At 67.7% G+C, this 25,503-nt stretch overlaps 5 protein-coding genes across 12 annotated transcripts in view; 3 read left to right on the top strand and 2 right to left on the bottom strand.

Moving 5' to 3' along the window:
- The window catches only part of UBA52 (ubiquitin A-52 residue ribosomal protein fusion product 1), a 74,226-nt gene extending 61,078 nt beyond the window's left edge, over positions 1-13,148 (top strand). The window contains exons 1-5 of one of the 2 annotated variants that reach the window (XM_067312914.1): positions 11,386-11,461; positions 11,770-11,888; positions 12,071-12,157; positions 12,326-12,428; positions 12,940-13,148. In XM_067312914.1, the coding sequence (XP_067169015.1) occupies positions 11,786-11,888; positions 12,071-12,157; positions 12,326-12,428; positions 12,940-13,033 (387 nt within the window). In that variant the 5' untranslated portion in view covers positions 11,386-11,461; positions 11,770-11,785 and the 3' untranslated portion in view covers positions 13,034-13,148. Of the gene's footprint in view, positions 1-11,385; positions 11,462-11,769; positions 11,889-12,070; positions 12,158-12,325; positions 12,429-12,939 lie in introns of those variants that run through there. The other variant, XM_067312915.1, reaches the window with a different exon arrangement.
- FKBP8 (FKBP prolyl isomerase 8) lies at positions 272-7,453 on the bottom strand. 6 transcript variants are annotated; one of them, XM_067312910.1, is made up of 9 exons: positions 7,443-7,453; positions 5,650-5,952; positions 5,032-5,201; positions 4,596-4,684; positions 4,191-4,408; positions 3,935-4,107; positions 3,744-3,821; positions 1,492-1,629; positions 272-1,003 (listed from the first exon to the last, which is right to left on the bottom strand). In XM_067312910.1, the coding sequence occupies exons 2-9, from the start codon at positions 5,924-5,926 to the stop codon at positions 917-919; spliced, it is 1,230 nt and encodes a 409-aa protein (XP_067169011.1). In that variant the 5' UTR covers positions 5,927-5,952; positions 7,443-7,453; the 3' UTR covers positions 272-916. The 6 variants fall into 6 exon arrangements, with proteins under 6 accessions (XP_067169011.1, XP_067169006.1, XP_067169009.1 ...); XM_067312905.1 differs by lacking the exon at positions 7,443-7,453 and adding an exon at positions 7,146-7,338; XM_067312908.1 differs by lacking the exon at positions 7,443-7,453 and adding an exon at positions 6,825-6,853.
- KXD1 (KxDL motif containing 1) lies at positions 7,283-9,785 on the top strand. Its single transcript, XM_067312913.1, has 5 exons — positions 7,283-7,366; positions 7,718-7,827; positions 8,010-8,162; positions 8,856-8,902; positions 9,318-9,785. The coding sequence occupies exons 2-5, from the start codon at positions 7,733-7,735 to the stop codon at positions 9,551-9,553; spliced, it is 531 nt and encodes a 176-aa protein (XP_067169014.1). The 5' UTR covers positions 7,283-7,366; positions 7,718-7,732; the 3' UTR covers positions 9,554-9,785.
- Positions 13,149-13,337: 189 nt separating the features above from the next.
- On the top strand, positions 13,338-15,991 carry REX1BD (required for excision 1-B domain containing). The gene is made up of 5 exons (XM_067312759.1): positions 13,338-13,401; positions 14,352-14,434; positions 14,991-15,195; positions 15,285-15,373; positions 15,717-15,991. The coding sequence occupies exons 1-5, from the start codon at positions 13,399-13,401 to the stop codon at positions 15,787-15,789; spliced, it is 453 nt and encodes a 150-aa protein (XP_067168860.1). The 5' UTR covers positions 13,338-13,398; the 3' UTR covers positions 15,790-15,991.
- Positions 15,992-16,591: 600 nt separating this feature from the next.
- On the bottom strand, positions 16,592-24,700 carry CRLF1 (cytokine receptor like factor 1). Of its 2 annotated transcripts, none has more exons than XM_067312912.1 (8): positions 24,590-24,700; positions 20,336-20,614; positions 19,385-19,514; positions 18,467-18,636; positions 18,051-18,208; positions 17,811-17,979; positions 17,305-17,487; positions 16,592-16,741 (listed from the first exon to the last, which is right to left on the bottom strand). In XM_067312912.1, exons 1-8 carry the CDS (start codon positions 24,642-24,644, stop codon positions 16,725-16,727), a joined length of 1,161 nt encoding a protein of 386 aa, XP_067169013.1. In that variant the 5' UTR covers positions 24,645-24,700; the 3' UTR covers positions 16,592-16,724. The 2 variants fall into 2 exon arrangements, with proteins under 2 accessions (XP_067169013.1, XP_067169012.1); XM_067312911.1 differs by having other exon boundaries at positions 17,309-17,487.
- Between the last annotated feature and the right edge of the window lie 803 nt (positions 24,701-25,503).

Genomic DNA, 25,503 nt, shown 5'->3' with positions numbered 1-25,503 from the left:
CAGCGTGAACGGGCATCACCCCCCCCAGACACCCCCCTCCCCCCCCCGGGGATCCCCTCCCAGGCATGGCCGGGGGGGGGGCCCTGGGCATCACCCCCCCAGAGCAAGGCCTGGGGGTCCCCTAGTCATCGGCCCCAGGCCTGTGCCTGTGTCCCTGGGGTCCCCTCCACAATGGGGGGGGGGGGGTTCCAGGCTGAGGGGCCCCCACGGTCCCTGCTTGGGGGTAACCAACAAAAAGGCTTGCAAAGCCCCAAAGCAAGAGTCCCGGGCGTGAAGGAATCGTCCTTTATTGGGAATTTCACAGTGGGTTCGGGGCGGGAGGACGGCGCGTGCACCTCCACGCCAGCAGAGCTCAAGGAGCGGGGACGGTGATGGTGGCCGCGGGCCCCGGCGCGCAACGGGATGGAGGAGCCGGGAGGGGGGAAGACGGCCCCGGGCCGGAGGGAGCCTCCAGCCAGGAGAGACCGGCGTGAGGCGACGCGTCCCTGGCGCCCCGCGTTTCTTTGGCTTCCTTTGACGTTGCAGAGGCCGGGGCCGCGCCGAGGAGGGGAGCGGGCGGTGGGGCGTCCTTCCCGCCGCCGCTCCCCGCCGCCCACCGCGTATTGCTGGGTTGGCACCAGTGGCGACCTGCCCGTGCACGGACGCTCCCGACGCCCCCAGGGCAGGTTCGGGGGTCTCCGTCCCCGCGGCGGGACCCATCCGTGCAGGGAAGGGGTGTGGGAAGCGCTGGGTGGCCATCGGGAGGGGGGGTCCGGCGCCTCCGGCAGAGAGCACATCCTTATTTCGGCGACTGCCAGTCCGCAGGGGGGGAGGTTGGCGGAGCTGCCGGACCCCAGGAAGCCCTGGCTCATCCCGAGCAGGAGGGAAGCACGGTCCCGGCACAGGTCCCGGTGGCACCGCCGCTCTGCCGGTGCCGTTAGTTCCTTGCTGCAATGACCACGGACAAGGCCACGCCGCCGAGCGCGATGGCTGTTGCGCCGAAGAGCCATTTCCAGGGGATGGACTGCGGAGGAGGGAGACAGCGGCAGCGTGATGGGATGCAGGCGGCGTGCCCCGGCCCCGCGCCGCCCTCGCTCCCAGCCCCGGGGCAGCAAAGAGACAGAGCAGCGCCAGGGCACAGCACGCATCTGAGATAACGCAGCCCGAAAAGGCAAGTGCTGCATTGGCCGTGCCCAGCGCGGGGCCAGCGCGGCCAAGGGGACAGCGTGTGCCGTGGCTCTCCGGCCAGCCCAGCTGACAGCGATTTCCACCCGCCAGCGCTTGGAGCAGCTGGGAGCAGAGGCCAGAGCCTCCAGCTGGCATCGCCGGGGCCAGGAGCGAGGCAGCAGCTATCAGCATTTTCCTGGCACGCCGGCCACGCGCTGGCCCCAGGCCGGCCGCGTGCTCCCAGCAGGGCTGCGGGGACAGCACAACCCAGCGCACGGGAACTGGAGAGGCCCACGTGTCCCCTCTGCTCGCCCCGGCGCGACCCGCCGCAGCACCAAGCCTTACCCAGGGCAGCTTGTCTTTGCATTTTGCTGGGGCCCCGCCGGCGCTGGGATTCCCGAGCATCTTCCTGTACATCTCCGTTTCCATGCTCTTCTGGTCCGCGTGCTTCTTCACCAGCTTGGAGAGCTCAGCATGGATGGTCTGGGAAAGAGAAGGCAGCGCTATGGTGATGGGTCCTGCCACCCTGCACTGTCCCTGCCACACAGGGCAGGGGATGGGGACAGCAGCGTGGCACTGGGCACCTGCCGCCCGCACCTGGCAGCGGGGAGCGGTGCCCAGGGCGGATTGCACAGGCACCAGGAAAAGGATTTTCTCCTTTAATAGAGACTCAAAAGTTCCTGCCTCAAGGACAGACGTGCCAGAGCTCTCCTGCGTTCCTGCCTGGAAGCAGGCCAGGAAAGCAGGCTTAAATTCAGCCCGGTCTGATGTGGGATCGCAGCAAGACCCGCGAGCGCTGGGTACGCGGGAGCGTGTTGGCACATGCCCGAGCGCTCCGAGCCGCAGAAATCGCTGGGCTTGGAGGGAGCTCGGCGGGATAAAGCTGCCGCCCAGGCAGAGCCGCAGCCGCCGGGCATGCAGCAAGGAGCACAAGCCGGCCGAGCAGGGACGAGCTGGAATCGATGCAAGCCAGACCCGGCGCCGGTGGCTTTCCCAGAGCCCTGCACAGCGAGGGCTCTCGCCCCGCTGCCCGCGCGCAGCCCCATCCCCAGCAGTCGCCCGGAGCCCGTGTCAGCGGCAGCCTGGCGGGCGCGAGGACATCGTGCCAGCCCAGCGGCTGCGACGTCCGTCCGGTGGCACGGCTGCGCTGTGCCCTCTGCTGGGGACGCCGTGCTCCGGGCGGCTCCGACGCCTCCCCGAAACACTGCCACACGCTACCCACTTTAAAGACAGTATTTGCCCCGGGGATGCTGGCGCAGAGTTAACCCAGTCGCCGCAGCGCAAACAGGGCGCTCGCCAGCACATTAAAAAGTCTTGATGATGCAAAGCAGCAGTTACTGAGTGCCTCTAACACCCCCGTTAGCTCACAGCCCTGGAGAATCCAGGTTTCCTCATCCGAGGGCAGGTGAAGTTGAGCATTTCCCGGGTCTGTTTTGAGCACCAGGAGCCCGTGACTCAGTAGTGCCTGCGCAGTGCTGCCGTCTGGAGCGGCGCAGCCACTTCCCCGGGAGCCCCAGCAGCCGGCTGGAGCGGCCAGTAATTTGCTGTACTTGTGGTTTCACTGGTAACGTCACTGCTGGGCATTCTGATTTTTTTTTCCCCTCTCCAATTAAAAGCTTCGCGCAAATGGGCTGGTGAAAAGCAGCCTGGCCAGCACGGATGGCACGCGAGGGGAGAGCCGGGCTCCCGGCGACCAGTACCGCCTGCGCTCGCTCCTGTCGGTGATCCTGGTGTGCTCGCTCGCCTCTTCCACGAGATCCTGCTCCCGGCCTGCCCAGCCTCCCCCGTGGAGCTCCCAAACCACGAGCCCTCTGGGCCAGGGGCTCTCGCCTGCTTTTAAACCGCAGAGCACCTAGTTTCCCAGGGTCCCATCCTACCCATGGCCTTCAGGGACTGGAAAACACACTGCTAATAACGACGTTCTGGTGAAATGCTCAAGAAGGAGGCAGATAAAACAGGCCCAGCCCAGGACTGAAGCCCGTCGGTACAGCTAAGCACCCTGCCTCGAGCTCGTGCAGGTAGCACCTCCCTGCGCGTCCTCCCCCAGCTCCCCGGGCTGCCCGGGGCCATTCCCTGGCTCTGGCAGGGCTTTCAATTTCTCCCCAGGCTCCAGCCCGGCAGCTGATCATTAACCGACCGGAAATTCCTGACCCAGGGATCACTCATGCCTCGCGCTGGCCGGAGGTCCAGGGCTTCTGGGGCTGCTGCCACAGCCCAGCGAATCCCGCTCCAGGCTGCGCGAGGGACCGCAGGGACGCGGCTGCACTCTGCTTTCTGTGGCAATGGCACAAGGTGCTGGAGCCGCCCTGCAAGGCCGGGGTGGCCGGGACCCTACGCGCGGGATTGCTGAGCTAGGGACGGGTTGGCAGGGAGTCCTGCTGCCGCAAGGAGCAAAGGGCAGAGAGAGAATCACAACACGGAGATAAGGCCCCGCCAGCTCAGACATCGCGCCACGGGGTGCTACCGTGCAGCGCACCGTGCCGTGCCTATCCAGCCCTTACACGGGAGCACCGGGGTTTGCAGTTTTGCGTGGCCAAGAGGAGAGCCCGGCAAAGCCCAGCTCAACAGGATCGCTGGCAGCGCTCACGGCGGCCTACCTTGTTCGAAGGCTCCAGTTTCAAAGCCGCCTTTAAGATGGGGATGGCCTCTCTGTATTCCCCCTGCTGGGCCAGGACCTGGAAGGCGAGACACAGAGCTGAGCAGGGCACTGGGGGTCCGTCCCTCACCGCCTGCCCTCCGTCCTGCTGCAGCCGGGCCGGGGAGAGCAGAGGGCAGAGCCCAGCCTCACCTTGCCCTTTCGGAAGAGGGCCTTGATATTCCCTGGCTGGTGTTCCAGGACGAGGTTACAGGACTTCAGGGCAGCCTCGTAATGGTCCAGTTTGAGCTGGGAGGCTGCCAGGTTGTTGAGACATTTCACCTTCACATCCAGCAGCTCGGCCTCCTCCTTGGGGCTGAAGTCGACTGCAAGGATCCCAGAGCCCGGTTAGACCGGGAAAGCAGGAGCCCGGCCAGCCCTCCTCGGGCACGGCGGCAGCAGCAGATACCTTTCGAGCTGGAACCGATGACCTTGAGGGCGATGTCGTAGGAGTTGATGGCCAGCACGTAATCTGCCTGCTGGTAGTAGAAGTTGCCGCGCTCTCGCTTGCGGTTGGCCAGTCCTATCTTCTCCTTCCCGTTGAGCAGCTCTAGGTCCGGCGCGTCCCGAGCCTCCAGCAGCTCCACCTCCAGGGTGAGGGCCACGTTGGGTGGGATGTCGGGGCTCCTGCATCAAGGAGGGCACCTCTGAGGGCTTTTGCAAAGGAAGGGCTGGGCTGATGGCTGTCCCCTCTGCCAGGCCCCCAGCCAGGTTGGGCCATGGGGATTTAGCACTGCCTGCATCTCACCAAAGCCACAGGCTGCTCCGGGTGGCTCCGGTCCGCCCTTCCCCACTCCTCACCCTCCACACTCACCTGCCCTGAGAACCGTAGCAGTACTTTGCATCCGACACGATCAAGGCTGTTTCTCCCATTTCCAGAAGTTGCACGCACAGGTCTAGAGCCTACGGAGATAAATTTTGTGGAAGGAGGTGAGCAAAGGGCCCTGCCCCTCCGGAGAGGGAGGCCAAGGGGTTGCTTCCCACCGGCAGGCGAGGCATGCAGCCGGGGCCGTCACTGACTCCAGACCCTGCCAGCCGTCCCTGCCACCCCATGCCCAGGGCGGCGAGGTGCTGCGCAGCACGGCAGGAACAACACAGCCTTAAGCCAGGGGCAGCGGCGGGGAGAACCAGGCAATCAGCCTGCAGCACCCACATTCGTTTCTCTACGTGGTCTGGAAACAGGGTGCTGAGCTAAACCCCCACCCTCCCCAGTCAGCAGGAGGCCCAGGGCTCGGCCTCCCGGCTCCTACCTGCAAGACGTCGCAGTCTCCCAGCGTGAAGGTGAGGCCGGGGTTCTCCTCCACCACGCTGCCGTCCTCCAGCATGGCCTTCAGGCGGACAGTGACATCCTGGCCCTTGTGCGGCCGGCTCTCCACCCCCCGGCCTGGCACCAGGGTCTTCTTCTTGAGCAAGCCGCTCCCTGGGCAAGGAGAAGGCGGAGGCACGTCAGCCCTCCGCAGCGGCAGGGCCCTGCACGGGGAGGGGAGAGGGAGACGGCCTGGCTGCAAGCCACGTCCCCCGGTTTCCAGCGGCGATCCCCCGCGCCAGCCGGCCTTCGTGCTGCGGGAAGCGCCGCTGTGTCGCCCATCGACCATCCCACCGCACCCGCCCTAAGCGATGGATCCCCACGAACCACGGTGGAGCCAGAGCAGCCGCGGGCGCTGGCTCAGGCGTGGACCTGCCTGTCTAGTCCTTCCTGCGCTGCCACATCCCACTGGCATGCGGCTGCTGCTCCCAGAGCGTCCACAAAGCTGTGGGGAAGCCCAGCTCCTCCGTCCTCCCCCAGGGAAGCCCGTTCAGCTCCATGGGCCAGCTCAGCGCCTTGGACAGGAGCGGAAGACGCAGAAGCTTCTTCCGCAGGCTCTTACCCAGGACATCGAGCCATTCCTGTGGGTCCTCAGCTGCTTCCCCCGGGGCCTGCTCCGAAGGCTGGGCATCCTCCTTGGCTGGGGTCTTCACCCGGCCCACGTCCTCCAGCGGAGGCAGCTCGCTCAGGTCATCATCGTCATCTTCCAAGACCTCGAAGTCCTCCCCGCTGTCAAGCAGAGAGGCGCTGGCTCCGGCGAGCTCTGGGCAGGACAGGTCCGTGCCGCTGTCCACCCAGTCCGGGGAGCTGCTGCTCAGCTCCTCCCCGCTGGAAGCCATCGCCACGGAGCAGGGAGCAGAGCAAACTAAAGGGGAAACAGACATGGAAGAGCTTGGTCCTTCGTTTGCCGAGGGGATGAACGCAGATGCCAGCCCTCCCCCAGCCTGGACGGGGCACTGCAAGCAGCAACTAGGAACGGGACAGGAGCCACCAACCCCGCGCGGACGGAGAGCTGTGGCCATCCCTCACCCACCCGGACCTCACGTCTCAGTCCCCGAAGAGAGCAGCCCGCAACGGCAGAAGACGCTTTCCTTCCCCACAAGGTTTTGTGGGACCTTGCCCTGCTCCGCAGGGATGGCCTGACCGGCTGAGCCGAGCAGCCAGGCGCTTTGGCCTGCTCCTGCGCAGGGAGACACCTGCGTGCGGAGCAAGCGGGGCTCCCCACGGGCCCGGCAGCTGGAGGCCACGCAGTGGCCAAACGCCAAGCGCGGGAGCCCGCACGGCGGGGAGCGCCGCAGCCCCCGAGGGCCGCCCCCAGCCGCACCGCACTCGGGGAGCCGGAACCGGACCCCGGCCAAGGGCCTGAGCGCCCCGGCAGGGCCGAACCCCGGCTTTCCCGGGGAGGCAAGGGCCTCCGCGGGAGCGAGGCCTGGCTGCCGCCGTCCCGGGCGCCGCGCCGGCCCCGCTGCCGCCTGTAAGCGGCGCTGGAGCCGGGCGCGGGCAGGGCAGGAGACGCCGCGGTGGCCCCGCGGGGGGCACCGGCCCCGGGGAGGTCAGGCGGCCCCGGGCGCCGGCAGCGGGCGCAGCCGCCCGCCGCGGTCCCGGGACCCCCCCCCGGCCGCCACGTGCTCCCCCCCCGCGCCGGGCGCGCGCGCGCGCCCCCACGTCACCGCCGTCGTCACGCGCCGGGACTCCCCCTAGCAACGGCCGCCGCCGCGCGCCCCCCGCCGCTCCCACCTGGCCCGCGAGTCAGCCGCCGCCGGCCCCGCCCCCGCCGCTCCCATTGGGCCGCCGCGCCGCGCCGCGCCAACGCCATTGGGCGGAGCGAGAGCTCGTCACCGCGCCGCCGGGCGGGGCGCCGCGCCGCCTTAAAGGGGCCGCGGCGCAGCTCCCGGTGCCCCGAGTAGGCCCCGGGGGCACCCGCGCAACGCTGCCCGCGGTCCCCACGCCCGCCCGCCGCCGGGGGGTTGTTTGTACCGCGGCAGTAAGGCCGCGCCCGCCCGTCGCGGGTCGCGGCGACCGCACCGCGGCCCGGCTGCGGAGCACCGGCGCCCTTACCGGGCGCGGGGGGCCGCGCTTCCCCCTCCCGCGGGCCAGCGGCCGCCACTTCCGGCAGGGCGCCGTGACGCAAGGGCGCGCTGACGTCACGGTGTCGCGTGCTGCGTGACCCGCACCCCGGAAGCGCGGCGAGCCCCCCTCTCCCCCCCGCCCCGTGCCGCTCCCGCTCCCGGTGCCGGTGCCGCTCCGCCATGTGAAGCCGCGGGGACCGGCTCCCCCAGGTGCGCGGGGCGCTGCCGCCGGGAGGCGCCCGGGCCCGAATAGCACCTTTAACCGGGGGGACGGGACGGGACTTACCGGGGCCGGGCCGCGGCGGGGCGGGGACCCTGCTACCGGGTGGGAGGGGACCGAGGGGGCGGCTCCAATACCGGGGACACGGCGGGGGGAGGGGGGGGGCACCGTCACGGGGGGATTCGGTGGGGCCGGGGGAGGCTCCGTTAGCGGGGCCGGGATATGGGGGGGGGGGCTCCACTGCCGGGATATTGGGGAGGGGGGAGGCTCCGTTACCGGGAGCAGGGGGCGAGGGAGGCCCCGAACCCCGCGCGCGAGCTGACGCCGTGCCGGTCCCGCAGGCGGCGGCGGGCACGATGGAGCCCACGGCCTCGCGGGTGTTCTGCAGCCGGGTGCTGGGCATGGTCAACGCCGAGGACGTCAACGCCATCATCCAGGCCCAGAAGAACATGTGAGTCACCCCGAGGGGGGGGACACGGAACCGGCCTGCCCCAGGGACCCAGCCCCGCGCTCACGGCGGCTGTCCGGGGAGAGGGTGCGAGTGCCTGGGCTCCGGGCTCGGCCCTGGGAGCGAGCTGTGCTGGGGGGGGGTCTCGCCGGGCGTCTTCAGAGCCCCTTTTTCGCTCCGGACAGGTTGGATCGATTTGAGAAGACCAACGAGATGCTGCTCAACTTCAATAACCTGTCCAGCGTCCGCATGCAGCAGATGAACGAGCGGTTCCTGCACCACACCAAGACGCTGGTTGAAATGAAAAAGGACCTGGACAGCATCTTCCGAAGAATCAGGTGGGGCTGGGGTTGGGGGGAAGAGAGGAAAGATGCCCAAACCAGAGGGTCTGTCTTCACCTAGACAGATCACGGAGAGCTAGTGTCTGCAGAGAGAGGTGTTAAAATGTGACACCCCTGTATGCAGAACCCTGGATGGTCACAGAAACCAAAAACAGGTGGAGGGAGAAAAGCACGTAGCAGAGCAAACACGCGGAGCAAGGGGAGCGGGTGTGGGGAGAGCCACTGCTTGCTGAGGTCGGAGCTTTAAGATTCCCGATCCCTGCTCTCCAGCCTGGCCAGTGACTCTCTGTGCTCCCTCTGTGTCAGCAGGGAGGGACGCAGCGCCGGCAGCACGCAGGAGGGTTACGAATTTTGGGATTTGCCGAAGTACCCGATTTCCTGACAGGGAGCAACAGGAAAGCTCTGGGAGTTGGGTAACGCTGGAACTGTTGACTCTGAGCGCAGGGAGCCCCTTGGCACGGTGCTGGGCTTCCTGGGGAACAGACTGGAAAGATGCGACGTTCCCCGGAAGCACAGCAGAGCTAACTGCAGCGGGAGGCGCGAGCCGGTCGGGCAGCCGGAGGACGGGGATGTGGTTCGGCTCCAGAGCAACCCTGAGGCCAGCTGTGCTGAGGACTCGCCCGCGCGCCGTTGGGGGGGTTTGTCAGCCCGTGTGTAAACCTAGCTCTCTTTTCTCCTCTGCTCTTGCAGGACGCTGAAAGGGAAGCTAGCTAAACAGTACCCGGAGGCCTTCAGCAGTGAGTGATTCCTTGTTATTAGATCTGACTCGCAGCTTTTATCTCAGCTTGCTCTCAGTGTGAGGAATCCTTTTCCTAAGGAAACACGACTCAACTTTCTGGAGTTGTGGCCCCTCTAAAAATAGAGCTGAGACATCCAGCACATGGCTGCTGCAGTGAAAAGTCTGGAGAGCTTTTTTATTCTCTTAAATATGCTTACAAGAGGTTACAAAGCCACAAATGGCTGCTAATTTAGATGACATCAGTTATCTATTGATTACTGTTACAAGAAGTCAAAATTTGAAATTAGAAGGGAGCAGACTCTTTGCTGTGCTTATGCTGGAGCTTCTCTCATACCTGGTGTTACGTGAGCCATATATTGTTCTGTCGCGGGTGGCCAAAGCAGCAAAGCTAACAGCTGCATCTTCCCTTTCAGACATTCACGAATCTCCGATTCTAGATGATGATGATGATTTTGACCCTGTTCCAAAAAGCACGACGACCACCATTGCTACCTCTGAGCAGAGCACGGAGTCTTGTGACACAAGCCCTGACATTATCTCTCCAACCATGAGTCAGGATTTTGAGGATTTATCGCAAGGCCAGTACGATTCACCGGCTGTGAACGGACAGAGTCTAACAGATGAAGAAGCTGCCAATGACCTGGACTAGGTGCACTGATACTGTACGGCCACAGCCAGCTCAGCTGCCTGGACTGCAGAGAACTTCTTGTCCTGTATTTATATTTGTGTGTTTCCTTGGCCGTTACTTTTTTGGGAAGAGGGAAGTGAAGGCTGAGAGGTGACAGCTGAGTGAAGAAGAGACCCCTTCTGCCTCTAAACTGCCACTGTAGTGCATACCCTGCAACCTCATACGGGCAAATAAGTAAAACATGGATTTGAAATGCCTCTTGTCCTTTCTCATTTGTGTGTTCAGGAGCGCAGCAAAACCCCTGCATTTGATTTAGACTTTGGCTCTCTGGAACAGAAGAGCGCCCTCCCCAGCGTGGGGCATGGGTGTTTTTCTTGGGAACGTAATTTTGTTTGAGCAGTGTGGAGGCTCAGACTCGCTGCACGTGCAAACTGGGGCTCCAGCTTTCCCGCAGGAGGAGCCTGGATCTCCCCGGCGGTGGCTGAAGGGCTGCGCGTGCCGCCGCAGCCGCTCGCGTGCTGCTTTCTCCCTGCTGAGGCCGCAGCTAAGCGGGGCCGCCCTGCTAACGAACGTGCACCAGCAACCGCAGCCTGTTTCCCACCCCCGGCAAGAGCTCTGAGCCTGCCTTCCCTGGCGTACTCACCTGCCTCGCATCGCGCCTTAGGCCTTCCTGCGGGGAGGGTCGTAGCTGCGCTCGCTGCGTACGGCAGCCCGCTAGCCACAGCGGCTTTTCCCGGTACCTTCGCCGTCAGGCTCTTTCCCTTGTCAAACCCTTACGGTATCCGGGTGGGAATGGCCCGGGCTGTTACTGTTCGCTGCCGGTTGTGAGGGGCTGAGATGGCTGCAGCGGGGTGGGAGGATGGGGCTGGTGGAGAGCTGGGGGCCAGGGCTGCGGGGCGAGCGGGGCAGGGGGCCAGCAGCGGGGCATGGCGCTGTGGGGCGAGCGCAGGGCCGGGGGCCAGGGCTGTGGGGCGAGTGCAGGGTTTGGGGCCAGGACTGTGGGGCGAGTGCGGGGACAGGCTACGGGGCCATGGGGACAGAGGGAAAACGGGTGAGCATAGAGCTGGGGGCCAGGGCTGTGGGGCGAGTGCAGGGTGTGGGGCAGGGCTGTGGGGTGAGTGTGGGGTGGGTGTGGGCCAGGGCTGTGGGGCGAGTGCGGGGTTTGGGGCCAGAGCTATGGGGCCAGGGCTGAATGAAAAGTTTGGGGCCAGGACTGTGGGATGAGTGTGGGGTTTTGGGCCAGGGGATGGGGTGAGTGCAGGGTGTGGGGTGGGTGTGGGGCAGAGCTATGGGGTAAGTGCGGGCTGTGGGGCTGGGCTACGGGGCGAGTGCAGGGTGTGGGGCTGTGCTGGGGGGGGGGCCAAGGTATGAGGTGAGTGTGGGCTGTGGGGTGGGTGTGGGGCAGGGCTGTGGGGCTGGGCTATGGGGTAAGTGCGGGCTGGGGGGCTGGGCTGGAGGGTGAGTGCGGGCTGGGGGGTGGCAGGACTGTGGGGTGAGTGCGGGCTGGGGGGCGGGTGTGGGGCAGGACTGTGGGGCCGGGCTATGGGGTAAGTGTGGGCTGGGGGGCTGGGCTGTGGGGCCGGGCTGGGGGGGGGGGCAAGGTATGGGGTGAGTGCGGGCTGGGGGGCGTGAGGCAGGGCTGTGGGGCCGGGCTGGGGGGGGGCAAGGTATGGGGTGAGTGCGGGCTGGGGGGCGTGAGGCAGGACTGTGGGGCCGGGCCGGGCCGGGGGGCGGGCGTGGGCTGTGGGGCCGGTCCCGCTTTGGGGCAGGTCTCTGGGGCCTGGGCCCGGGCTCGCGCCTGCGCACTGCGGCCCGGCGGGGCGCGCGGGTGTGGGGGGGGCGGTGATGCGCGGCGGTTGTGACGTCACTGCGGGCGGGTTCCGGTTCCGGGCGGCCCTTTTCTCGGCGGCGAGGCGAGGCGGCGGCCGGGTGCGCGGGCCGCGGGGGGCGGCCGGGCCGCGGCGGCGGGCTGGGGCCCGATCCCGGGTGCTCGGGAGCGGGGGGCGGGGCTGTAGATGGCGGGGGACCGGTCTGGGGGCGGGTAGGTGGCATCTCGGACGCCTGGGTCCCTGGGGAAAGGGTGGGGGCGACGCCTCGGGTCTTGGGGTTGGGGGAGGGGGGGCTCGGACGCCTGGGCCCTGCTCGTAGAGGCCGCGGTGGGTCCCCCTGGGAGGCTGCACCCCACCCCCCGCCCAGGCCCCGCTCCCGGGGTGACGGCGGCCGCTGCTCTCCCCCAGGCCACACGGTGCCAGGATGCAGATCTTCGTGAAGACCCTGACGGGCAAAACCATCACCCTCGAGGTGGAGCCCAGCGACACCATCGAGAACGTGAAGGCGAAGATCCAGGACAAGGAAGGTACCGGCGCGTGGGGTGCTCCACGTCCCCGCTCTGCCGCCCTCGGGGTCAGTTGGGGCGCCCTCAGGTGCCGTCCCGCATCCGCTCCCGTGGCACTGACGCCCTCCCCTGCTCGCTCCTCATTCCCGATGTGATGACTAAGCCAAAACAGTGTCCCAGGTTGACCCTTCTGTCTCTCCCAGGTATCCCTCCTGACCAGCAGCGGCTGATCTTTGCAGGCAAGCAGCTGGAAGATGGGCGTACTCTCTCAGACTACAACATCCAGAAAGGTATCTTACACTTTTTTTTTTTTTTAATAAAAAAGAAGTTCAGGCTGGATTCAGGCTTCCTAATGCACTGTGACATGTGGCAGCTTTGGGGACGGGGTGCTGGGCACTGCCCAGCAATGCCCAGTTCCTGCAGTGAGGCTCACACGGTGGCATCTGTCTTGGTTTCAGAGTCCACCCTGCACTTGGTGCTGCGTCTGCGCGGAGGCATCATCGAGCCTTCCCTTCGCCAGCTTGCTCAGAAGTACAACTGCGACAAAATGATCTGCCGCAAGTATGTCCTGGGCTCAGGAGCTTTGGGCAGCTTCCTCACCCCCGTTCTTACCCCATGTCCGTGCGGTGGGGGTGGTTGTGTGCAGGTCCTTGGGGAAGCACTGCTTTGCCTTAACTCGCCCAGAGAAGGAACTGGAAGAGCTCCTGAAGCTTCAGCGAGTTTCCTTGCCTTAGTGCCCTCTTTCTCCGCGTAGTTTGGTGCCACTTGGAGCCCGTGGGTAGCTTTGCATTCTTGATTTCGAATGCGCCTGCAGTGAGTCATGTTACCGGCTCTGCTTCTGGGACAGAGAGATCCATTGTGGACTGGGGGCTGTTGCCAGTTCAGTAGGGAATGTGGCTATTTATAAGCTCCTGCTTCATACTATAATTATCTGTGCTCGGATTTATCCGCCTTCCTCTGGAAGGCGTTTAATGCTCCATCCCTGCAGCCTCGTCCTTGCTGCCTTTAGCCTCTCTTTTGCGGGAGGGCCGCAGGGCCCGGCCCTTGACGCGCGCCGCGGTTCCTCTTCCAGGTGCTACGCCCGCCTCCATCCGCGCGCTGTTAACTGCCGCAAGAAGAAGTGCGGCCACACCAACAACCTGCGCCCCAAGAAGAAGGTCAAGTAGAGGCGCCGGCCCTTGCTCCACCGCTCCCGAAAAGCACCGACGCTGGCGGCGGGGGGCGGCTGCAGCCTCGCTCGGGCCCGCGCCGGGAGGGGTCTCAATAAAACCTTGCTGTGTGCGTGCGGCGTGGTGTGTGCGAGCGCGCCGGGGGGTTCGGGGGGGGGGGGGGGGGCCGGTACCGGCGCTGTGGGCCCCAGCTGAGGGGCGGAGCGGGCGGCCAGCCGGGGCCGGCGATGCCCGGCCGCGCCTGCAGGTGGCGGGGCCGCCGCGCTGCCGCCGTCGCCGCGCTCCGCCTCCGCGCCGCGCCGGGCCTGCGCGCACCGGGGCCGCCGCCGCCGCCGCGCTGGGAGCGGAGCGGGCCGCGGGCCATGGTGAGCGGGACCGGGAGCGCCGGGGCGGGACGGGGAGGCCCGCGGGCACCGGCACCAGCTCCCGGCGCACGGGGCCGGGCCGCGTGCGCGGGGGGAGGAGGGGAGGGAGTCCCGGTTCCGGTCCGTGTGCGCGGGGGGAGGAGGGGAGGGAGTCCCGGTTCCGGTCCGTGTGCGCGGGGTGGGGGGGTCCTGGTTCCGGTTCCTGTGCATGGGGGGGGGGGGGGGGTCCCGGTTCTGGTTCGCGTGCACAGGGTTAGGGGTGTCACCGTGCCAGTCCGTGTGCACGGCGTGAGTCCCGGTACCGGTTCGTGTGCACGGGGCTGGAGGCGTTCCAGTTCCGGTTCGTGTGCACGGGATTGGGGGGGGGTGTCCCGCTGCCGGTCCGTGTGCGGGGCAATGGGGGTCCTGGTGCTGGCTGCGGTCGTCCGGTTCGGTCCGGTCCGGTCCAGTCCAGCTCCTGCTCACGGTGCTGGAGAGGGTCCTGGTGCCGGTTCTGGTGGGATCTGACCGTGCCTGGGCCGGCGCCAGTCCCACCTGCATCCACCCGCCTGAGGAGGGTCCCAGTGCCGGTCTGGTCCCGGCCACGTGCGCGTGCTTGGGTGGCTCCCGGTCTGTGCGCCCGTGGCCCTGGGGTGCCGGTCCCTGCTCCCGCATCCAGCCGGACCCCGGACCTGCGCTCCGGCACCACTCGGATCTGGCGGGAACAGCTCTGGGACCCCTCTGTGGCCGGCCCCGCACTGGGCTCAGGCAGGGAGCTCAAGGTCCAGGTACCGAGGCACGACCCGCTGCCCTTAACGGGCCGGGATGCGACGGAGCAGGGCTCGGACGCGGAGCAGCCGGCGTGACCCAGCGCGGACCCGCAACCGCTGCAAAAGCCCGGGCGGACGCGGGATTTTGCCTGCTGCCGTCGTGCCACGGCGGCCGCCGCCGTCTCCCCTCTCTCCCCGCAGACGGACGACGCCGTGAAGGCGCTGCTGCGGCGTTTCTACGCTCTGCAGGGCGAGCGCGTGGAGGCGTACCGGCTCTTCGAGGAGTGAGTGCGGGCAAGGGCCGGGCTGCGCCCCGCAGCGCTGCGGCCGTTCCCGGAGGGTTTCCCCATCCCCTCCCACCCGTGCGCCCGGCGCCGTGCCGATGCTGCCGCGTCGCAGGCCAGGGGATGCCCAAAGCCGCCCTAAAGCAGCCGCGGGCCGTGCCGCCGCCGCCGCGTCCCCGTTTCTGCATCCTCGCGGGAAGAGGCTGCTGGGGGAGAGCAGCTGCCGCTCGCTGCCTGCGGCCCCGGCAGGCGGCTGATGAGCTCCAGCTGGCAACGGGACGCGCCGCACCAGACACCTGTGTCCTATTTTAGCAACAGACAGGAGATGATTTACTTCCCGAGACCCCGGGCTTGCAAACGAACCAAAGGGAAAAAAAAAAAACAACAAAAAAAACCCCCAACGCATCCAAAAAGCCCAGCGTGAGCGAGGGGTTAAGCTGCCGGGCCTGGTAGCAATCGCGGTAACAAGGGCTTCCCGGGGCCAGGCGGCCGCGGAGGGGAGCGCCGCTCGCTCGGCCCCCCCCCCCCCCGACGCCGTGTCCGTGTCCGTGCGCAGGGGCCACCGGGCGTACCTGCGCAGCGCGCCCCGCTATGACTTCCCGCGCTACCGGCAGCTGGTGCACGAGATCACGGTGGCCTTCAGCGGCATCTCCCGGGAGATCCTGCAGATCAAGGGGCGGCTGCAGGAGGAGCACGGCCGCCCCGAGCTGGCCCAGCACCTCGCCCGCATCCAGGAGCGCGAGCAGGAGAAGCTGCAGCTGGTGAGAGCTGGGGACGGGGGGCACCGGGACGGGACGGGACGGGGGTGGCCGTGCAGGGCCGGCTCAGCTCCTTCCCGTCGCCCCGGCAGACGGCGCAGCTCCAGCTGGCCCGGCAGCGCGCGCAGGACCAGCCCGGCGAGGACGCCCATCAGCAGGAGGTGCGGGAGCTCAAGCACAGGTAGGTGGCAACCGGGGGGGGGAACGCAGTGGCCACCGAGGCCGGGCCGAGCAGCCGGCTCTGCCATCGCCGCCTTTGCGCCCTGCGGGAAAAGGGGCGCCGGGAGCCCCGGGAGGCGGAGGGGCTGCCCCTGCCCCCCCGGTGCGGGGCCGAAGGGGCCCCGATGGTGCCTTCCAAAGCGCTGGCGGTGGGAGCTCGGGGGGTGCCGTGCGGTGCCGTGCGGTGCCGCGCGCCTGGCCGCCTCCCCGGGCCGAGCGTTTCATAAACAGCGCGGGGAACGCGAGGCAGCCCAGCTAATACGCTCCATATGGGCTTTATTTATAGTTTCCATCCGCTCTCCTAGGCTAATTAAAACCATTGAGGCAATCAGCGAAATTCTCCAGGACCTCAAGTACGATTCGGAAGAAGCCGAGTGATGGGTGTCCCCGTGGGAACGGCAGGAGGGGCCGGGCGGCAGCGCGCCGCCCGCGGCGCTGGGGCCCCGCTCGCCCCCGCGGCGGGATGCGCTGCACCCCTCTCCTTGGAGCAGCCCCCCGGGGCCCCCCGGCCCCGCTGCCGGCAGGGACGGGTGCCCCCCACCCGCTGCGGCGAGCACCCCGCAATAAACACATCCCCGGAGCCGGCCGAGTCGCGTGGTCTAACGGAGGGCGGTTTGGGGGCTGCCGGGGCGCGAGCGAAGGTGGAAACACCAGGGCGGACCTGAGCGCCCGGCTCGCACCCGCAGCGCCCCGGGGGGGCACCCGGCGTCGGCGCCAGCCCGCACCCGGTGCAGCTGCGGTTTTAGGTGCAAACCCCGCCGGAGCTGGTGTTTGCAGCGAGGGGGCTCTGCCCCGGGGCTGCAGCATCCCGGCTCGGTCCCACGACCCCCCCCCGGGCGCTGGCAGCGTCGGCACGAGCCTTTGGCTGCCCGCTGCGTCCCCATCCCCGCGCGCTCCACTGACGCAGGCCCCGGCGGGGTTGGAGAGGTTTATTGGCATTAAGCTCAAATCTGTTCCTAATTGACTGCAGTGTAACCAAAATGAGGCTGGTTTGAATCAAAACGAGAGCAGGCACCGGGCGAACCCAGGCAGGCTCAAACGGGCCCGCGGGGCTCTCCGGGGACGGACCCCCCTCGCGCACGCGCTGGCACGCGGCCCCGGGACCGCCAGCGCCGGGAGCCGCGCCGGAGCGCCCCGGCCCCTCGCAGCCCCGCCGCGGCTCGAGCCGACCCTCCGGGAGCCCGCGAGGAGCGGGGCCGGGCCGGGCGAGGGGGCCGCCGAGCCGCCAGCCACCCCGGCGAGGACGTGGGGGGTCCCGGGTGGGCGCCGGCGCCTGCCGTCCTGCCAGCGCTCAGCGCCGCGGGGGCTACAACTTATCGCCGGGTAGCACCTGCAAGGAGAGCACAGCCCTGCTTCGAGGCCGCGGCCGGGCGCCCCGATGCCAAGCATCACCCCATACCCCCCCCCCCAGCCCCAAGCATCCTCCCCGCAGGCGCCCCGGTCCTGAGCATCCCTCCAGGCCTGAGCATCCCTCCGTGGGCGCCCTGGCCCTGAGCATCACCCTGTACCCCCCCCCCGGCCCCGAGCACCCCTCCGCAGGCACCCCATCCCAAGCATGACCCCACACTGCCCTGGCCCCGAGCATCCCCCTGTGGGTGCCCTGGTCCTGAGCATCCCTCCAGGCCCGAGCATCCCTCCATGGGCATCCCGGCCCCGAGCATCCCCCCATGGGTGCCCCGGTCCCCAGCATCCCCCCATGGGTGCCCCAGTCCCCAGCATCCCTCCGTGGGCATCCTGGCCCTGAGCATCCCCCCATGGGTGCCCCAGTTCCGAGCATCCCCCCATGGGTGCCCCAGTCCTGAACATCCCTCCAGCCCCGAGCACCCCCCCCCCCCGTGCCGCCACCGCGCCGGGAGCGGGGAGAAGAGAAACAAGTGCGAAAAGGGTCCTTACCTACCTGGTTCCGTGTTTTGTGCGATTTCTGCAGCCACACGCGCCACTGGTCGTAGAGCTTGATGCTGAGGTTGGAGCAGCCGTAGGCGTGCTTCTTCACCCAGCCGAAGAACTGCTTCAGCTCCCGCCGCAGCGTCGTGTTCTGCTCGCCGCCCTTGGGCTCGCAGCCGCCCGCCGCCCGCTCTGCGGGGACAGCGGGGTCAGGGTGGCGGCGGTGGGCACCGCCGCTCGCCCCCCCCGGCGCGGGGACCCGGCGCCGAGCCCCCGGCGCAAATAACGGCGGCGAGCGCCGTGCCGGGAGGTGGGGAAACGAGCGGCGCTCCGGCTCCCTGCTGGGAAACAAGAGCTCCGAATTGGCTCCTTTGCAAGAAATCCAGGTGCCGGGCACGGAGCGGGGAACAGCCGCTCCGCACGTCCCGTGTGCGCGCGGGGAAGGGGGGAGCCGCGCGCCGGGGGGGGCTGCAGGCGGGATCCACGGGAGGGGGGCCAGGAGACCCCGCGCTCACCGCTCCGGGGGGTGGAGGCGGCCGTGGGGTTGCTCCAGTCGCTCCAGATGCCGGCTTTCTTGGAGCCGTAGATGCCGAAGGGGTTACAGCGCACTTGGACGAAGTAGACGGTGCCGGGCCGCAGCCCGGCCAGGCGGCACGACGTCTGGTTGCCCACGTCGTCCACCACCTGCGGGGCCGAGGAGGGTGGGTGGGTGGGTGCCGCCGGCCCGGGGCGCCGCCGGGAGCCCCCCGACCCACCTTCCACTCCGAGCTGTCCTCCACGCGGTACTGGATCTGGTACTTGGCTTGGAAGAGGAAATCCTTGAGCGCCGGCGGCGAGCTCCAGCGCACGCTCAGCTGGTCCTCCAGGTCGCCCACGCGGCTCACGTGCACGTCCGCCGGCGGGTCCGTGGTGACTGCGGGAGAGGGCAGGGGCTTGCGCGGGGCGTCTCGCGGCCGCCGCCGCCGCCATGGAGCCGACGGGGTTAAGGAGCCGCAGATGCCTCGAGGAAAACTCGCCGAAACATCCTAATTAGATTAGGAGCAATTCTGCTCGCATATCGCCCATTTCCTGCTTCCGCCCCGCGGCCGGCGCGAGGCCGGGACCGCTCCGCTCCGCTCCGCGCCGCGCGCCCACGCCGGCCCCGGCGGCGACGTCGCGCCCCGGCGCTCACCCACGTCGAGGATGTCCAGCATGACGACGTCGGACACGGCCACCCCCAGCCGGTTGGACGCCTCCACCCAGATCTCGTAGGGCGTGAAGAGGGCCAGGTCCTTGGGGATGTGGCAGGAGTAGGGCCCCGCGGTGTGGTACTCCTGGCACGTGTTGTCGCGGCCGTACCACCTGCGAGCGGGCGCGCGGTGAGCACCGGGCACCCCGCGGGAACTGCAGACGTGCAACGGCACCCGGGAACCCCACGGGAACCATGGCCATGCAACAGCACCGCGGGCACCGGCCCAGCTGGGACAGACCCATCACGGGGAAGCCGAGGGCGCCGGACACCTGCCTCTCCGTCCTTTACCCCGCGCCTTTACGTGAAGGAAATAGCAGCTCCGAGGGGGGGGACTGCGATTCATTTATCTGCCATTCGATACCGTCAGCACCGTGCTCGCAAGGTGTTGGATTACCGGCCCCGGGCTGACGTCTGCCGTGGTGGCTGGGGACGCCTGCGGCTCGCGCGGTGCCTGGCCCCGGGGCCGCGCGGCGGCTCCCGATGAGCCCCCTCGGGCTGGGCGATGCGCAGGGGCTGCAGCCCAGGGCTCGCGGCACCTTAACCCCCGCTGGCCCTGACTCCCTTCCCCTGCCCGGGGCTCGGGGCCGGAGTCCTGGCGTGATGCTTTAGCTGCAGAGCTTTTTCTTAACCTCCTGCAGAGCGGGCACAGCACGTGGCCGGCTGCCAGCGGTGCCTGCCCCAAGACAGGAGCCAGGCTGAGACCCCGCACAACTCATCGCACAGGCAGGTCGCCCAAGGCTTCCCGGGGAGGCGCAAAGCCCCCGTTGCCCGCCGGCCCCCGGGCTCCCCTCCTCGAAAGCCCTGCCATCCCGCGCTCGCGTGCCCGCGGAGAGGTGCTAGCGGGCGCCGCGGCCGTACCTGAGCTTGTACTTCAGGGTGTAGTTGGTGTGCAGGAAGGTCTCCCCCTCCGTCCCCGGCGCCCACTTGCACGTCAGGTCCTTCATGTTCTTGGACCAGCAGGAGATGTTCACTGGTTTCTCGGGGGGCACTGGAAGAGGAGAGCAACTGCCTGGGCTGGAACGCCACCGCCCGCTCCGGATCGCCCCGTTTCACCCCAAAAAGCCAGCGCGGGCCCCGGGCTCGGCTCCTGCCGCCGCTGCGGGAGCAAACGCCGCGGCCAGAGGTTTAACTCCTGCCCGTTCCGCCCGGGCTGGGCTCTGGGAACGGCAACAGCAGCAGCAAAAGCTCGTTCCCAGCCGAGCCTCCATATTCCCAGGGCACAGAATCGTCCTTAAAATAGCCCGAGATAAAAATCTTACGATTATCGATTCAGACAAGTGCGATTTCTGCCCGGGTTGCCAGCGCCGGCTCTGCACGGTGAGTGCCTTCGGCGGCTGCATTCCCGGGAACTATCCCCCCCAGCCCGGCGGGCAGCAGCCAAGGGAGCCTCAAAGGCGCCCTGGGGCCACCGCGAGCCCCGGGCGCTTTTCGACAGGAGCCGGGGTGTTAATCCTCGCGCCTGGCCCCGCTCCAACGCAGGCGCCCGCCTTCGCTCGCTCCAAATTCCTCCTGCAGTTCTGCTCGGATCCGCCGCTCCCGTGACCAAAAAAAAAAAAAAAAAACCCACCCCGGAGCCAGGCATGTCGCGGAGCTGCCCCTGGCCTGCAAGGCCAAAATGCAAAAATGCAAAAAAAAAAAAGAAAAAAAAAAAAAGAAAGGAAAAAAATGCAAAAATGCAAAAAAGGCAAAAAAGCAAAAAAGCAAAAATGCAAAAAAAAAAAGCAAAAACGCAAAAAGAATGCAAAAACGCAAGAAGAGCAGAGAGCCCAGGGACATGCACCCGCTGCCGCAGGGGCGCTGCGCACGTACGTCCGACGTAGAGGCAGGAGCCGGCGAGGATGCCGCCGTCGCGGCTGTGACACACCAGGTTGTCCCCGGACTGCTGCTTGGAGCCGTTGAGGCGGGCGAGGGCCACGCTGAGCGTGGTGGCGCCCAGGGCCGCGTAGGAGGCGGCGGGCAGGCGCCGGCCGTTGAGCGTCCAGTACAGGTCCTCGGCTCGGAGGCGCGAGTCGGCGCTCACCGTGCACGTGGCCGTGAGCGAGGAGCCGATGAGCAGCGTGGGGTCCTGGGGGGAAATGACTGCAGGGTCTGCAGCGGGGGGGGGGAAGGAAAAGAAAGGGAAAAAAAAGGGAAAAAATCACAGCCGCGCCCCTCGCGCCGGCGCTCCCAGCGGGGTCCCCGGCTCCCGAGCGAGCGCCGCCTTATCCCGCGCTTTCCGCCTGCTCGGCGGGTGACATCGGGAGCCTCTGGCAGTATTTGGGTGCTTTACGCTGGCTTTCAGCCCCGGCAGCTCCATTTCTGTTTCGGGACGTGATGTGGTTTTCCAGGGCCGGGTGGGGGCTGGGCTGCGGCTTTCCAAATGTTTTTGTGACAAAAGGATTTCAAAAGCAACGACGGAAACTTTCCTTCCCTTTTTTTTTTTTTTTTTTTTTTTCTTTTTTGGCTTTCAAGCCCCCCCTCGCTGGCAGCTCTCCCCCCACGCAGGCACGCGGCGGGTCGGGGCTCCCCAGCGCTGCCCACGCGCTGGCTCTGAAACACATGCTGCCGGGCTCTGCCAAAAAGCCCCCGCTCACCCCGCAGCCAGAGCCCCCCCGAAGCACCAGGGGCTCGTGTGCGGGGCCGCCGCCGCGCTTCGCTTGCGATGCCGCTTTGTTCCTCTTTATTTTTTTTGGGGGGGGGGGATAAAAGCGTGCCTTGGGCTGAAACCCCTCCATCAAGGGGCTTCAAAGAAAACAAGTTTATTTTCACAAGGCGCAAGGTTACGTGCTCGGCTGCGGAGCTGGAAACACGATCGCCGAGGGAGGGAGGGAGGGAAAAAAGGAAAAAGAAATAAAAGTTAAATGACAGGGGGCGATTGGGGGCGACGCGTCGCAGCGGCTCTGCACGCAGGGCTGCCCGGCCACTGCGGCCCCGCGGGCTCCCCGGCCCCTCGCAGCGCTCGCCGCCTCCTTCCTCCCGTCCATCACCCTCATCGGCTCCGTCAGCGTCGAGGGGCCACCGGAGGCCGCGCGTGCCGTCGCGGGAGCGCAGATCACCTCCCGGGAAGCGCCTCGACCTTCGCCCCTCGGCCCACTGCGCCCGCATCCGCCTCGGCCCCTGGCGCGGGAGCCGCTCGCGGTAGGGCGAGCGCCGCTGGCTCCACTTCCCACGCCGCAATCAGTGCTCCGCACTCCGCGTTGCCCGGGAGACATCCCGCTCCACGGGAATGCCGCTCCGGAGGGCCGAGCCGAGCCCCCCAGAGAGGGCCGGATCCGCTCTCCCACCGCCGCCGCCGGGAGCCATCCCACCGCTTCCCGGGGCTCCGGCTTCCCGCGCTTCCCTCCGGAGCGGAGCCAAGGCCGCCGCCGGGCTGGAGCGAGCGCGGAGCTGCAGAACCCCGCAGCGCTCGGGCCCTCCGGGGGGAGGCCGGGGCCTCCGCGAGCGTCCCGGCGCTCCACTTCCATCCCGCGGCGTCTCCATTAGCCAAGCCCGGAGCAGAGCGCCGGAGCCGGCGCCGCCCGAGAGCTGCAGCTCCGCCGATAAAAGAGCCAACGCGCCGGGCCCTAATTCTAGTAAATCTTAATCTAAACAGCACTCGAAACACGTACAAGCTCCGTAAAACAGACCGTTTCCCATCCTCCCTGCAGCACCTCCGAGCGGGAGCGCCTGGAGGGGCCAATTTTTTCGCAGCTTTCCCCCCCCCCCCACGCGCAGGCACAGCGACAAACATGTGTTTTAAAAGGGAAAAGTGTGAAGTTTTCAGATTGGAGAGGAAAGGGCCAGAGAGACACAGCGAGCGTGAGGAATGTGCAACTCGCAACCAAAATACCTGCTAGAAGTTTTATTACTTTCCTATTAAAAAAAAAAATGCTGATCAGGTGCTAAGTAATACTATAAAGTAAAACCACATTTCCAAGGTGTCAGGAACGTTTACGCTTTTCTTTCGAATGGCCGGGTTTCATTTTATTTTTATACCAGCGTTTTAAGTGGCTGGGAAAGAAAAGAAAAACCCGCTGATAAAAGCATTTGAGATCAGTTAGAGATTTATTAAGACCTGCAAAGGTTTAAAAAAAAAGAAAGTCCCAAAGAGTCCAAAAAGGGGAAACAAAAGGAGTTTGTGCAGCCCTGAATTCTGAAAAAAAAAAAAAAAAAAAGCACTTAAAGCTCCGTAAAATCTCCAGCACTGAGGTCCGCAGGCGGACACGGCGCCGCCAGCTACCACCGACACTTTATCCCTTCTCCGCTTGCTTCCACCACCCTTTTCTCCTTTGGCAACTGGCATTTCTCATGCCCATCCCTCGGCTCAAGGGGGGATTAAAAAAGCCCAGACGTTCCAGCCAGCGCGACCGAGCTGCGCGCAGGGGAAACGGCCGGGGGACGTATCCGAAAGGATATTCGGCTTCGCTTTCACGCGGTCCCGGCTGCTCCGAGGGGTCGCTCGGTGCACGGCGCGGTGCCGCGGGTCGCGCACCGGGCGCGGGAGCCGGTCGGTCCCGAGCCCCCGGAGCGGCGGGTTCGGCTGCCACCCGCCACGCCGAGGGGCTCCCGGGAGCCTCCGCGCCGCCGGGAAGCGATCCCAAATTGCCCCCGAAGCGCCAGCGGGATTAACCCCCGCGGTGCCTGGGAAGCGCCCGGCGCAGGGCTCTCGGCTGCCCGGGACCCGGCCTCGACGCGGAGGCTCCCGTGACGGGGCTTTTTTGGGATCGTTTTCCCCTCCGCCTGCTTTCGCTCCCTCGCCGCAAGGCTGGCACGGCCGCGCTAGGGATTCCTGCCCCGGCTCTTGCTCCGCGGTACCTCCCCACTAACGATTCCTGTCGCTCGGGGAGGGGGGAAAGGGCTGGGGGCGGCAGGACTGGCGTGGGAACGGGCCCATCCCGCGGCATCCCCGGTGCCTGCGCTGGGGACGCGGGAGCTGCCGAGCCGCAGCTTTTCTTGGCCGGACCGGCTCGTGCATCGGAGCAAACATCGCCTTGAGAAATTCCCATCATAAAGAGGAAGCCAAACTTCCTGCTGCAGGGAAAGGGAATTTTCTCTCCCTTCGTTCCTGCCTTATGGGAAAGGACAAGGCAACTGCGGGACGGAGGCTAATTCGTGTTTACGGCTCCGCGGGGAGGCAGGAGCCCTCCCGCGTCTCCCTGCGGCGAGGCGGGACCCCCCGATCCCACCGGGGCTGAGACCGCCCGGACTCAGCCCACAGGTGGCTCAGCCCGGACTTGCTGCTGCCGGGCCGGAGCCCCCGAAGGGCAGAGCTGCGTGAAGACCCCCGTTCCCAGGGGCTCCCGTTGTTTGGGGTTGGGGGGGGGAGAACACATTGTGTTCTGGAAGGGAGGGTGGTCCCTATTGTTCCGGATGGGGAAAGGGGGGATTCATTGTTCTCCGGGGGGGTGGGGGGGGATTCTCCATTGTTCTCTGGATGGAGGAAGGGGGCTCTCCGTGGGGCTGGGTGGGGGAAAGGGGGATTCGTTGTTCCCGGGCACGGGAGGGGGGCTCTATTGTTCTCTGGGTGGAGGACAGGGGGCTTCTATTGTCCCGGGTGGGGGAGAGGAGGACGCATTGTTCTCCGGGAGGGGGGTCGGCATTGTTCAGGACGGGGAAGGAGGGAGCAGCCGCTCTGCGCAGCGGGGGGGGCATTCGCTGGTCTCGGGGGGCGGCAGGGGGTTCCCCGCTGCTCTTCACGACGGGGGGGGGAAGGATTCGCCTATTGTTCTCTGCGGGCAGAGGAAGGGGGTTCCCTGCTGCTCGCCATGGGGGGGAACAAAGGGGGGGCCCTACTGTTCGCCGCGGGGGGGGGACAAAGCGGGGTCCCTATTGTTCGCCGCGGGACGCAGGTCGGCGGGCAGGAGCTGAGCCCCGAGGGGTCTCCGGTCCCGGCCCCGGTCCCGGTCCCGGCCCGCCGGCGGGGCCCGGCGATGCCCTCGCCGCTCCCGGGGCCGGCGCGGGCTCCGCGATGAACGAGGGGCGGCAGCAGGGGGGGGGAACCGGCCGCAACTCTTCCCCCCCCCCCCCCCGGGGCTCCCGTGCGGCCCCTCCGCGGCCCCGACGGCCGCACCGGCGCCCACCTTGCGGGAGCCGCCCGGTACTTACAGGCCAGCGGCTCGGCGCGGAGGAGGCGCAGGCAGAGCAGGAGCAGGGCCAGCATGTCCGCACCGGGCTCCGGTACCCGTCGGGGTCCGGGACGGCGGAGCGCACCGACGCGGCCGGGGAAGTCCCGAGCAAGTCTGAGCAGCCCCCGTTGCCAAAGCCCTAAATGCCGCCCTGGCCCCGCCCCGCCCGGCCCGGGCCCGCCCCCGGGGGGGCAGAAAGGCACCGGCCCGGGGCCCCGGAGGCTCGGCCCGGCACCGGCTGCCGCCCGCCGTGCGGCCGCGCGGGGCTCGCCGCTGCCGCCGCGCTGCAGCGCCCACGCGTGTCCGCGCCCGCCCCGGGATGCCGCGCACCCCCCCCCCTCTTCCCACCCCGGCCGGTGCCCCGCTCCCCCCCGGGAGCCCCGCGGTAGGTGAGTAAGAGCCGCCCCGGGGCCGCCTTCCCACGGGTGACTCATGCGCAGCCTTCCCGGACGCTCCCGCGCCCCCGGGGCCGCCGCCGCCGCGGGCCGCTCCCCGGCCGTGCTCGGCGCTGCACACGCGGCGCCGCCGCCCCCGCCGCGCCCGGCCTCCCCCGGCACCGGCTTCGCCCCTCCGTGCGCAGCGCTCCGCTCCTCACGCCCCGTCACGCCGGGGGGGAGCAAGCCGGAGCTTCCCCTTCTCGGTGGAAACCCCAATTCCTCCCCTTCATTCCGGGTTTCCTATCAAGCCCCGCAGCCCGTCTATTCCGCAGATCCAAAAAGGAGGCGGGAAGCTCCCGGGTGGCTTCCGCTTCCCGCCGGGGCTGCTCCCCGTTTGCCGGCCGGGGGTCCCGAGGCAGCGGGGAGTTGGCGGCGCTGGGCTGCGGCGGGCGGTGCGGCAGCCGTCGGGCGCCAGGCCGTGGCGAGAGCGTTGCCCCCCTCCACGGGCCCGTTTCCA

This window comes from Apteryx mantelli, chromosome 30, assembly GCF_036417845.1.
Source record: "Apteryx mantelli isolate bAptMan1 chromosome 30, bAptMan1.hap1, whole genome shotgun sequence".
In the NCBI taxonomy this organism is placed as follows: domain Eukaryota; kingdom Metazoa; phylum Chordata; class Aves; order Apterygiformes; family Apterygidae; genus Apteryx; species Apteryx mantelli.
The sequence above is the reverse complement of the archived record's forward strand: the minus strand, read 5'-3'. Positions and strand labels throughout refer to the sequence as shown.

Bases quoted from the DNA above. Each gene is read 5' to 3' on its own strand.
- FKBP8 (XM_067312905.1), bottom strand. From the start codon at position 7,338: ATGGCGGAGCGGCACCGGCACCGGGAGCGGGAGCGGCACGGGGCGGGG. The intron at 4,108-4,190 runs GTATCTGCTGCT...GGATCCTTGCAG, and splicing joins CATCGGTTCCAGCTCGAAAG to TCGACTTCAGCCCCAAGGAG. The intron at 1,630-3,743 runs GTAGGCCGCCGT...TCTCTTTCCCAG, and splicing joins AACTGGAGCCTTCGAACAAG to ACCATCCATGCTGAGCTCTC.
- KXD1 (XM_067312913.1), top strand. From the start codon at position 7,733: ATGGAGCCCACGGCCTCGCGGGTGTTCTGCAGCCGGGTGCTGGGCATG. The intron at 7,828-8,009 runs GTGAGTCACCCC...CGCTCCGGACAG, and splicing joins ATCCAGGCCCAGAAGAACAT to GTTGGATCGATTTGAGAAGA. The intron at 8,903-9,317 runs GTGAGTGATTCC...CTTCCCTTTCAG, and splicing joins GTACCCGGAGGCCTTCAGCA to ACATTCACGAATCTCCGATT.
- REX1BD (XM_067312759.1), top strand. The intron at 14,435-14,990 runs GTGAGTGCGGGC...GTCCGTGCGCAG, and splicing joins GCGTACCGGCTCTTCGAGGA to GGGCCACCGGGCGTACCTGC. The intron at 15,196-15,284 runs GTGAGAGCTGGG...TCGCCCCGGCAG, and splicing joins AGCAGGAGAAGCTGCAGCTG to ACGGCGCAGCTCCAGCTGGC.
- CRLF1 (XM_067312911.1), bottom strand. From the start codon at position 24,644: ATGCTGGCCCTGCTCCTGCTCTGCCTGCGCCTCCTCCGCGCCGAGCCG. The intron at 17,980-18,050 runs GTGGGTCGGGGG...TCGGCCCCGCAG, and splicing joins AGGACAGCTCGGAGTGGAAG to GTGGTGGACGACGTGGGCAA. The intron at 16,742-17,308 runs GTAGGTAAGGAC...CTCTCCTTGCAG, and splicing joins CGCACAAAACACGGAACCAG to GTGCTACCCGGCGATAAGTT.